Source organism: Enhydra lutris, unplaced genomic scaffold (genome assembly GCF_002288905.1).
Source record: "Enhydra lutris kenyoni isolate GAN:26980312 unplaced genomic scaffold, ASM228890v2 scaffoldscaffold33, whole genome shotgun sequence".
Classification (NCBI taxonomy): Eukaryota; Metazoa; Chordata; class Mammalia; order Carnivora; family Mustelidae; genus Enhydra; species Enhydra lutris.
Window position 1 is genome coordinate 16,362,095 of NW_019154117.1, and position 12,750 is coordinate 16,374,844.

The 12,750-nt window shown below is 40.4% G+C and overlaps 1 protein-coding gene across 2 annotated transcripts in view; it reads left to right on the forward strand.

Moving 5' to 3' along the window:
• LOC111153546 (proprotein convertase subtilisin/kexin type 5) overlaps positions 1 to 12,750 on the forward strand; it is a 455,156-nt gene that overhangs the window by 127,908 nt on the left and 314,498 nt on the right. For both annotated transcript variants that reach the window (XM_022512624.1, XM_022512625.1), the window contains exon 5: positions 428 to 504. In XM_022512624.1, coding sequence (XP_022368332.1) covers positions 428 to 504 — 77 coding nt within the window. The remainder of the gene's footprint in view (positions 1 to 427; positions 505 to 12,750) is intronic.

Here is a 12,750-nt window from a genome sequence, read left to right on the forward strand (position 1 = left end):
ATCTTCCAAAATCTTTGAATTACCAGGAATTTGCACACTCCTGAAATGAAGCAAGGAATAGAGAGAGAATCCCTGGAAAATAAATCACTTGGCTTCTAGAGAGTCCAAGAATACTTGGTGGTCACTGGGGACCTCTTCAGAGGAATTGGGTGAGAGGTCAGTTCCAGAGATGAGGGAAAATGTGTTGGCAACAATCGTCTGGGTTCTTCCTTGGTCTGTGGAGAGTATGTCTTCGCCTTAAGGAAAACAATACAACAGTGATTATCACTGAACAAGGCACCCTGACACCACCGAACCATGAATGTATTATTTAATCTAATTACTCTCTTGCAGAAATGTGTTGAAGAATGCATGAGCCTTCAGGTTAATGGCTAATTACTAAACGTCTGCCTCCTCCTCTTTCTTGCTCTCTCCTCTGTGGCTGTAGGATGCCCTGGCGAGTTGTGACGTGAATGGGAATGATCTGGACCCAATGCCTCGATACGATGCAAGCAATGAGAACAAGTAAGGCCCAGCTGAAGGGTGGGTGGCCTGTGGCTGCCCAGGATTTTTGTTTTCTACTCTTACTGAGGGAAGTATTTCTTTAGAAAGCCTTGGTAACAAATGATCTGTAAATTTGCTCCAAGGTGTCCTTCCACTAGCTTCTGGGTAATCAGAAGGGGGTGGTCTCCATGGCAAGAATGGTCACAGAGAGAGCCCTGGGGAATGACTCAGCATTTCCATATCTTGAGGGCACAGCTGGGGAATACTGCCTCTCATGAGGTAATTGGCCCCTGAACCGTTTTGGGGGATGGGGCGCTAAAGGGAAAGGCAAAACAAAGTATACCCCCCAAAAGTTACTTTATTGGGTTAAATTCAACAAATTGGGTTGACTCCTTTGCTTGAGGTCTCTGCCAAGGGCTTTCTTATTAGCTGCTCTGTTCTCTTCTGTAGTGATTGTGTTTTCCACTAATAGACGTGAAATACCTATAAGGTTCACCATGTACAGAACCCATTACCTTTCTTATCTTCACTTTCAAGAGTCATAGAAACCCATTTAAGCACTTTTCCACTCTCCAGTCAGTACAGTAGTTCTTGTGAGAGCAGATGAAAACACACAACCATTTGATACCATGGAATATCTTAACATTCTTCAGAAAGTAAATGGGAATGGTTTTTCTTGCTTAAGATGACCCAGATTCTTTAAAGGATTAGTAGATATTTCTAATCTCTAGATCACATTAGCTTTTTTCCTTTTACTGCAAACCTCCTCCAGGATAATGCTATGATTGAAACGCTATCATTTTGATTTTTACTTCCATGTGTTAGTCTGGAATCTCAGAAGTAGCAAAAAGGGGTGTTTTGCCCATTTTTTTATGTACGATTTCCAGCCTGTGTTTTTCTTCAGGAAAAAATTTCTCAGCAAGTTTGATCTGATTAACTAATTCAATAAGTTTAGCTAAAGTCATCTGACCTAGATAATTGTGACTGCACGTGGGTTTCTTCTTTGTCTTTTTTTCCTCTTTTCACCATCTCCAAAGAAGCCTCAAGAAAGTTACTGTGGAAAGCGTGCCATTTGATAATAATTCGGTAAACATTACAGAGCAGATTCAGCGGTAAAAGCATTAATGCATAAATTGATTTTGATAGAATTTTTCAGAGCCTTCTAAACAAAAAAACAAAGGAGTCTGAATTAAACTGGATAGCTTTCTTTCGGTCCTGGCCATTGCTGTCCAGATTACACTGTTTAAAGTTAATAGTGACTATCACACCAAGGGTTGGTTATAAGGTGAGGCAATGTGAACTAATGTATTTAACCTAATTTATGAACTAGCCTGAAACACTGATAAAGAAGCTTGAAGCTTCTTTTTTTTTTTTTTTTTTTAAGATTTTATTTATTTGACAGACAGAGATCACAAGTAGAGAGTCAGGCAGAGAGAGAGAGGAGGAAACAGGCTTCCCACTGAGCAGAGAGCCCAATGCGGGGCTCGATCTCAGGACCCTGAGACCATGACCTGAGTTGAAGGCAGAGGCTTTAACCCACTGAGCCACCCAGGTGCCCCAGAGCTTGAAGCTTCAATACCAAAAAGTCTCCACTGATAAGTTTCGCTATACAGATCATTCTACTGTAATGTGACATAGGCCTCCCTAAAAACACTTGTGCTCTGCAAAATCTAAAACCGCCAAGTATAAGACTGTGAAATTTGAGCTCAGCCCTTAAAGACTTCATTGGTGATGCACACACAAAAAATGGTAGGGACCTATTTTAAAAAAATAACCCGGTTGTACCCATGTTAAATGGTTATGAGATATGTAAAGTTATAATAAATGCACCACTTTATTTAGAAAAACACCTGAAGTTTGCTTGTGGAAGTGTGTGCACATTCCATCCGATCCTACTCCCGTGGCTGCCGCTTTGTGCGCAAGAGTAAAAAAGGAGGGGGGAAAAAGAGATGAAAATTTTGAAAAAAGAACAAAGAATAGGGAGGAAAATTAATCAGTTGAGAGGAGAGGGGAAAATGAAACAAAATGGAGGACACCCCCTCCCGCGGCCCCCCCAGTAGCCTTGGGAATCATGGCAACTTGCCAGTTACCGTAAGGTGGAAGGTGAGGTACTCGAAACCAGGGAGTAGCAGCTTCAAATGTGGACAAGTGTGGGGCACGGCGCAGCTCGGGTGTGTAGTTGTGCGGGGTTTGTATTCCCATGGTGATGCGTTTTCTACATTCACTGAGAGTTTCTAGGACCAAATTGTGCATCGACACATGTAAATTTCACATTACGCTCACACTGCTCTCCAGTACATCAGTGGTATCGGGAGAAATCTGTGTTTCTGAGGCAAGCCTTAAGGAGAACTGTACGATACTATATCCATGCATTTGCTTTATTCCACCAACATTTGTAGAGCGCAAAGAGGGACAGGAAAGCTACAGGAAAGACTCCATCATGTTCACACCCAGGGTATTTTGAGGCAGGATATTGAAGGGCAAGAGCGGCTACAGGTAGAAACCAGAAACAAATCATATCCTATAGGCCATCTTGTCTGAATTCACATGTGGTGAGTTTTTGCATTGAAACTCTCCGTGATGATGGTGACTGTTTCCCAGGGCGTGTCAGACATGTGACTAACATTGCGAACCACAGAGGCTCTGCTTCACAAGAGACAGCTCTTGGAGTGTCGGCTTGGATGGCTTTTTACAGGCTGCCTTTAAGAAACCGTATCCTTTGCGAGGATTCCTTTCAAACTTGGCCCTCTCCAAGACCTGTTCTCAAGAAGCATGGCCATGGTTCTGCTCGCTCTGGCTTCTCTGGTGTGTCCTGTTTTAACCCCTTCCAAGTATGGTCCAAGGTTCATTGAGGGCCGTGTGGGTTTGGTTCTCGGAGCACGCGGGCATTGTTCCTGATATGGGCTTGCCTTTGTAGTCTTGACGGTGAAATATGGCATTTCCAGAGGTACACCACCAGCATTCCCTACCTCTGTTTTAGGAGCGTGACCTGGGACAACAGACGTCCCTTTACCTCCTCTCAGGAGTGCCCCCTGATTTTTTTCTTGGCCAAACGCAAGCCATGTACTCTGGCATTTGGGGTTAAGATATCCTCTCTGCTCATTAGACCATAATTATAGATGTGATTGATGGATCTGTCTTTAAGCTAGATAATTCTGTTGGAATAGAAGTCACTTGGCACCAGGAAATTAGCAGTGACTTTGTAGTTCAGAAGAGCTGACGGTTAGTTTAGGGTCTCCTGAATCAGCTTTATAATCTTTGGGCCTGAGTCCTCTGAGCTTTCCTCCTTTTTGTTGTTGTTGTTTTTATCTCTTAAATTACTATAATAATACTTCCGCAGTTTAGCAGTAAAGTACCTAAAACACCAGATGTACAACTGACTACATATTAGGCGCTAGATAATTTATAATTAGGATTACAGCTGTTACTATAAATTATGTGTTCTATTCTTCTATCTCGTTCTTGATAAATAATCGATTGAAAATCATGGTCACCTCAAAATATATGTTCCTATGAATATTTCAGATTTAATGTAAGACTTAGAGGTCTCTATCTCCGAAGTTAGTGGTTTCGGTAGGTTTTTCTGCTGCTTTAGGTGGCGAGAGCGGTGACTCACTCAGTCTACAGTAAATCTGCTTTTCTGTAGTTCCATTTCCCCACCTCCTGGAGCAGAGCATGAGTCTTTGAATCTGGTGCCGGATAGCGAAGGGGAGAAATTTCTAATCGTCGTCAGAATGAAGCGGTTCAGGCATCTGCTGTGCAAACACCTCCTCTTTGTGTGATCTGACCAGTAGGCTCCAGAGTGTATCTGGAATAATTTCCTGCTTAGCTACATCTGTTCATTCCTTCCACAGCACTCCGCGAGATCCTGCTTTGTGAATGGCTCTGTGCTACATGCTTGGGGGTTACAGGATGAAAAAACTTGGGCTCCGACCTAATGGATTTAATTGGTAGATGACTTGAGAAGCCCTAATGCCGGATGGGTTTTAGTACAAAGAGAGAAAGCACCCTCAAAACTCCATGCCAGTCATCTCTTTTAGACTGACATGATTACATTTCTAGTGCTAAAGCTATTTATTGGGTGACGGAAATCACTGCAGAAGTACAAAAGTTATAAAAATTCCTTTTTTGTCGCTCTTTCACATCCCCCGTAAGAGGTGCATAAAGAAATAGCCTCAGTAGAGGAGACCATAAAAGCTGTCCTTCCGTTCAGCTTTGCCTGCGTTGGTATTAGCTTGTCGAGTAAAGGTGACTGTATTGTTCTAGGCTTAAAATAGAAAATGCCTCCCTACAAATGAAAGAGTCTCCTGGCATTTCATACCACTACTCCTGTTTCTGATAAATGAATTATTGATGTCTGTGTTAGATCTTCCCTTCCCTAGGTTGCTTCTTGTTAAATGTTCCCTCCATTTAAAAGTCATAGCAACATATTTAGTGGGAGGTGAGAGCACACATTGTATCTTGAATGGGTGATATGTGGGCCCAGAATCCAATTCCTTTTGAAAATGAACCAATCCATAGGTAGATGACTTATTTTTTAAAAGGAATTAATCTTTTTTTCATTTTTCTTTCTGATCTCTATTTTTCAGGAAGATTTAAGCAGAGTAGATGGAAGCACATTTTTTCTGGTTCTTTAGTCTACTTGTACATGTCATTTCTGGTTTTAAGAATGTCACCATGTTGTAGAAACCAAAGTGCGCATGGCCTTCTCTTCCTCTTACCTGCAGATGAGGACTGTTTTCAGGAGACAGTGTTCCCAAGCAAAGCCAATGAATGTAACCAGTGTTTTCCAAATATAAAGGAAATATTTTAACTCCATTCTAGAGGAGAAAGAAACTAGATCTATGACCTTATCTTTCCATCTATAACCTCAACAGTTAGAAGCATTATTTATGTAAATTTTTTTAATTCAAGTACAATTAACATACAGTGTTAAATTAGTTTAACGATTCAACACTTCTATACATCTCTCAGTGCTCATCAGTAGAAGCGCACTCTTAATTCCCTTTATCTATTTTGCCCATCGCCTTTACCTGCCTCCCTTTTGGCAACCACCAGTTTGTTTTCCATATTTAATAGTCTGGCTTCTTGTTTGTCTCTTTTTTTTTTCTTTGTTCTTTTGTTTGTTAAATTCCACATGAGGGAAATTATATGGTATTTTTCTTCTTCCGACTTAATTCACTTATTAGCATAATACTCTCCAGGTCCATCTAAGTTGTTGCAAATTGTAAGATTTCTTTATTTTTTATGGCTGAATAATATTCCTGTGTGTGTGTGTGTGTGTGTGTGTGTGTGTGTGTGTGTGTGTGAGTGACATCTTCTTCATCCATCTGTCAGTGGACACTTGGGCTGCTTCCATATCTTGGCTATTGTGGATAATGCTTCAGTGAACATAGAGGTACATGTATCTTATTGAATTAGTGCTTTCATTTTCTTTGGGTAAATACCCAGATGTGCAATTACTGGATCATATGGTAATTCTATTTTTAATTGTTTGAGGAACCTCCATACTGTCTTCCACAGTGGCTGCCCCAGTTTGCATTCCCACCAGTAGTTCGCAAGGGTTCCTATTTCTCCACATCCTCACCAACACTTGGTATTTCTTGTCTTTTTGATTTTAGCCATCCTGACAGGTACAAAGTGATATTTCACTGTGGTTTTAATTTGTATTTCCCCAGTGATTTGTGATGGTGAGTATGTTTTGTCTTTTGGCTGTATGTATGTCTTCTCAAAGCAATCTTCAGATTTAATGCCATCCCTATCAAAATACTAACATTTTTCACAGAACTAAAACAAATAATCCTAAAATTTGCATGGAACTACAAACAACGATAACAACAACAAAAAAAACCCAAAGAGCCAAAGCAATACTTGAAAAAGAACAAAGCTGGAGGTATCACAATCTGAAATTTCAAGACATACTACAAAGCTATAGTCATCAAAACACTATTGCCCTGTCACAAAAACAGACACCAAGAACAATGGAACCGAACCAGAGAGCCCAGAAATAAACACACGCTTTTATGGTCAATTAACCTACGACCTAGGAGCCAAGAATATACAGTGGGAAAAAGTCTCTTCAACAAATGGTAGTGGAGAAACTCAACAGCCACATGCTAAACAGTGAAACACAAAAATAAACTCGAAATGGACCCACATGTGGGACCTGAGACCATAAAATTCCTAGACAAAAATCTGTTAAACAGTAATTTCTCTGACATCGGCCTTAGTGACATTTTTCTAGGTGTGTCTCCTAAGGCAAAGGAAACAAAAGCAAAATTAAACTATTGGGACTATCCCAAAATAAAAAACTTCGCAAAGCAAAGGAAACCATCCACAAAACAAAAAGGCAGCCTATTTAATGGGAGAAGATATTTGCAAATGCTGTATCCATTCAGGGGTAAATATCAAAAAAATATAAAGAACTTACACAACTCAACCAAACAACCAAAAAACAATGAATGGAATTTAAAAAAAATAGAGTACCTGAAGAGACATTTTTCCATAGGAGCCTTATTCCTTTATACCCAGGATTTAGCCAAACACTTCAGATAAAATTATCTTATAGCTAAATAGTTCAGAAAAAAATCTGCCAAAGATGAGCAGAGCCAGTATCAGTGGCCGATTTATTTTTCCAAATATTTCCAATATTTTTCCTCTAGTCTTTTTGCAAAAGAGCACTGTAATAGACTACACAGTAGTTAATCTGTGATTATCAAATGAATTCACATGACATTGACTATAATTGTACATGCTAGAGGCTTAATGTACCTAAAGCAGATAGTTGTGAAAAATACCTGACCCTTTTTTTTTTTTATAAGCATACACTCTATGTCCAGGAAGGAACACACCGTAAATATTTTAGAAAATCTGTTTCTGTCATGTGGCGTCATGATGCAATACTTTGAGATCAGTAGAATTTTTGACCTATCTTCTCGATTCTGGAAAGTGGCTGGGTCTGGGGCCTCAAAAAAGTTGGAATAGAGCGGGTAAAGGCTTCTCTCAGCCAAGAAAGCAGCCCACCCTCACCAGCCGTTGGTCACCAGCCCTGCCTTCCTCAGCATGTTCGTCCTCCTCTTCAGTATCTTGCCCAAGACTCACACTCCTCCATCCCTCCCTCCACTTGAGCTGTCTGTTGGTTTGTCCCCTCTCCCACCTGCCTCCTTGTAAAACCTCCTCAATGGTTTCCCTGTCTCCAGGCTCACCCCAACCTGCTCTATAAATAATTTATAAATATAAAATATACATTATAAAAATAAATTATTTTATAAATAATTAATTTAGAAAAATATTTTCTATATTCTAAAAATAATATACAATTACATAAATTAAAATGAAATATACATAAATAAAATAAATAAAAATATATAAATATATAGATTTTTAAAAAATTCTTTAGTGTCTTGACATTTTTTTGAAAGTACAAGACATTCTGTCCCCCACTCCTCCCTCATTATTAAGCCTGCTCTGCCCCATGTGTCCCTTCCTCTCCCACTGTATTTATCATCCCTGCAGGACTTGTGGAGTTCTCTTCATGTGCTGCAACAATACAGCCTTCTACCCATCTGCACCTGTGTGATCCCTCCTCCCCCTCTGGCTCCTGTCACTTCCCCATGATGCCTTCTCTCACTTCCCTCATCTGAGCTAGATACCCTCCTGTGCATTGTCAAAGCACCTGTGAGTTTACTGCTTTTATGAAACCCTTCACGTTATAGGTAGGGTTGCATTTACCATGATAGAGAGGCAAGAGGCAAGAAGAGATATGGAGATTTCCAGTGTAGTTTGGGGTATAAAATATTTGTTAGGGGGTGCCTGGGTGGCTCAGTGGGTTAAGCCTCTGCCTTTGGCTCAGATCATGATCTCAGGGTCCTGGGATCGAGCCCCTCATCAGGCTCTCTGCTCGGCAGGGAGCCTGCTTCCCCCTCTCTCTCTGTCTGCCTCTCTGCCTACTTGTGATCTCTGTCTGTCAAATAAATAAATAAAATCTTAAAAGATCTATATCTGCTAGGTCTTACAGTAATTAGAAGACTATCAACCTTGATTGCTCATATAGATGAATTAGTGAAATGTATCCCAAAATAGTAACTATTAAAAAGGTGATACACACACACACACATACACTGGCTTTTGTGCTGAGTATCTTCTTCTTTTTTTTTGACCCTCCTCCCTGCTATGTATTCCAGAAACCTGACCTCTAAGGACTGTATCAACAGACTCCCTTGTACTCTGGCTTCCCATTGGATTAGGCCAATGGAAGGTTCAAGTAGGAGATCATTGAGATACCAAAGCATAAAGAAGGAGTATTTCTTCTCTGCATTCTCCTCACTGGACTGCTGGGGACTAGCTAGGTACCTGAAGATCCTAGCTAGTGTCCAGTGGCCGTAAGGCTGACTTGCTGAGGGTTGTCCTTTATGGGCATCGGTACCACTCATTCCCCACAGCCCCTTAGATCTAGGGGTTTCTGGGGCACCTGGGTGGCTCAGTGGGTTGGGGCCTCTGCCTTCCGCTCAGGTCATGATCCCGGGGTCTTGGGATCGAGCCCCGCATTGGGCTCTCTGCTCGGCGGGGAGTCTGTTTCCTCCTCTCTCTCTCTGCCTGCTTCTCTGCCTACTTGTGATATCTCTCTCTGTCAAATAAATAAATAAAATTAAAAAAAAAAAAAAAAGATCTAGGGGTTTCTAATTCAGAACACCGCACTATTCCCTATTGGTTTCTCCAAGTCCTGCCTGCCTCTTTATGTGAAGTCCCTTGAGTAAATTATTCTCACATTACCCAGTGTAAAAATGCCCAATGTTTCCTGATCAGCCCTGACTGACACAGGTATCTGAGTTTTTTTAGACTGGTATCCTTGGTCGACTAAGAGAAAAAATGTCCAGGCATTTCCAAGAGAGAAAATAACTAGATTCATAGGTGTGTAAAGGGCTATGGATTTTTTAATGAGAACTGATAAATACAAAAAATAGTTATCTAATCTAGAACTCCTCTATACCTATCACTTGAAGTATAAGTATTAATTTTTATAAAACAATCCAGTAATTATTCTAGGGATTAGAACCGTGATAAGGCAGGATTCAGACCCCTTTGTTCTTTGTCGATTTCAGTGTGTTCTCCTCCAGGATTTGGGGATATGGTATCTTGGGGTTCTCAGTAACAGTTTCAATAAAGAGGCTGATTGATGCTATAGGTTAAAATGAGGTTTGGGTATAATTTATGCAAACCCAGTACACTATTGACATGAATAATTGATAGTTGCTTCAATTTAAATTTCTTATTTAAAAAACAAACTCACAAATTCCTGAGGCCTCTAAAGCAGATGGAAATTGCAGTAAGGGAAAGATAAGTATCCTTTTTAAATAATGGATTAAGAATTTGAGCAGGGTTTCCAGATAGGTGTATTTATTTATCTTTCTCTTTTCCTTTTCTCCTCTAACCTCCACCTTGGATCTTTCTATGTTCTCTTCTTTCTTTAAACCCTGAAATATGTAAAATTGAGAACACGAAGACCTTGAGAGGTCACTGTGAGCATGCATTACGTGTATTATTCAGAGCCGTGGAAAAGTCATCCAAGACGCTCCAAGTGCGTTTAGCCAATGGACACTCGTGTTAGATGCTGAAAAAGAAGGCAAATTCTGGAAAAAAAGAGGCATGTTCTGCTTATCTCGTTCCATGTATGGATACTAAAAGAGGCTGAAAATGTTGTCAAGCTGCAGAGTGGCTAATTGTTCATTTTAGTATTAACAAGATATTATTTAAATATTGATTGTCTTCCTGTTCAGATCAAATGCTTTCTAAGTTAAGGACTCGAGTTAGAATTTTTTTCTTTTCTTTTTTTTTCTTTCTTTCTTTTCTTTTCTTTCTTTTTTTTTTTAACTAACTGAAAGGGATGTTGTAATTTTTATGTTTGAGCAATTCAGCTAATTATAGTCGAAGCCTGTTGTTCCGATGGCCTTAGGTATGTGTGTTTAATATCAGCAGTCAGGTGTGTATTTCAATTACAATCCTCAATAAAAGGTGGAAAGGCAGAAAATAGAACTTTTAGGTCAGAATATATTTGATTAGTTCTCATAAAATAGGTCACCAATGAAGGCAAGGTGATAGAGATTAAAAAAATAATAATAATAAAATAAAAGTCCTGCTTTTGGATGGACTTGGAGAAGCATCTCTATCAGAGACTCCCTTGCCCACATCAGGATGTCAATGTCCCTGGCCGACTCAACCAAAAAAAAGATCTGAACGTCTGCGGGGTTGCTCCTTGACTATATATGAACGTGGTATAAGCAACTGCTCATAAAATTAACACATCTGGTTGCTCTCTCGGTGACTGCTCACAGCAGCCCACATTCAGAGCAAAAGTTGAGAGAGGTGGAGTAAAATGCCTAATGTCACCCGGTGACAGTCAGAATTCGAGCTCATTTATTCCTGCAGCATCTTTTTACCTGCGTAGCTTAATTAATCTGTGGTCAAGTAGGTGAGAAATTAATTCCTGTGTTGAGCCCGTGCTTCAGTAACTTTACTACTTTGGGAAAACTGTAATCACTGGAATGCTGCACTACAGTGCTCCGTAAATATTCAGGAGCTTGGCTCTCCCAAGTCCTGGTATTCTGAGCCATTTCTCTGCAGAGAGGGGATTGGGCCACGAAGGTCGCCAGCACCTTGCATACATGTGACTTCGAACAAGGGACAGAGATTGTTTATTACAGACCATGATTGTATAAGCCTGACTTTACATTGGATTTGTTCTATGGAAATAAATGAAGGCCACCCAAATGAATCCGGGGGCTATTTAGTCACAGCTTGCTATAGCGAGGGACTCTGCCACCATCCCTTGAAGGGACACAAGGGCAGACACATGACTGGGAAAGCTTTATCCTTGAAAGAAAGGGGGAAAAGGAAGGTTTCAGATATGTTCTGATCAGGGTTTGGCATGGAGAAGACACAACTAGAATCTCAAGCAATTTTAGTTCTCAAACAATTCTGGTGTATACTGATAGCTTTGAAAGAAAATTGAATGAAAACCAGGTGGTAATAATGTAAATAAATGTTTTGGGAAATTATATGAAATTGTCAAAGGTATGGATGTTCCTAATATTATTAAGGTAGTAATAAGTAAGAAATAAGGTAAAGTCTTAGTCTAATTCACAGAGGGCAGGAGTTAATTTTCACATCTCTCTATATGGACTCTTTGAGGTTGGAATCACGTAACGAACACTTTCCTGAAATTTTTGTATTTAAATGACAGCCCCAAGAGAGTGCTCTGGAAATGTGGGCTGTGCAAGATTCTCTGTAGGAGGGCAAGACTGAGCCCAAGTATATCAGAAGTCTTCTCCTGCCTTAAGAAGGGTGTGGGGTCTTGAGGATGTGTCCTGCTTTGGGGAATTGTGGTGAATCATTTTGCACCTAAAAATAGCTTAAAGAAATTGAGAAGAATGGTTGACTACTGGAGGTTTTCCAGCAAATTTCCCTGAATCCCCATTTTCTCTGCAGCATGTTCTCATCACAAGCTGCCATCTCATGAATTTTAAAAAAGATTGACCTTTGTTAGGAGAGTTTACCTCTTCCTATTTTTAGATACCCCCACACCATCTGCATATAATTTACATGTGCTAGTAAATGCATTTGAATTTGCATGAATTGCAGATAAAATACCTTGTGGTGACACCCTGGGCAGAGATCAGCTGACTGCTAAGGATTTTCTATGATCTTTTTGCTCTTGGTTGGTTATGCTCCTTTTAAGGTTCATCCTTACAGGGTCACACTCCCTCCCACCCCCATCCCCAGTACCAATTAGAGACTTATCCCCCCACCCCCCTCTGCAGACCCACCTGTATTAGGCTGTTATAGATCCTTTTCTTTTCTCACCATCCTGATACCTTGGTCTTCCCATAGACACCCGCATGATGCTGTCTCCATACGGAGGAGGCACACATCTGCCTTGAGCAGTGGCCCCAGTCTTGGCACCAATTTATATACTTTGTACTAGAGGTGATTCGACTTTTGAACTTAAGGTGTTCGGTAATCTTAATTGCAACCCTTGTTGTTACTTTTATTGAACATCAACTCTTCCATAAAATTTACTTATTTTTCTTCATAACAGAATGATAAGTCCCTTTCATGCTTTTCAAAGGAGTGGCAGTATAGGACGCGAAAACACTTGGTTGTGTTTTGTTTCTTGTCCATCCATCTCATGCCTCATGTGGGAAGTATGGGGGTGATACAGCAGAGCATCTGAGAAGGAGATGTGGTTTGAGTTGAGAAGAGCAAAGAGTT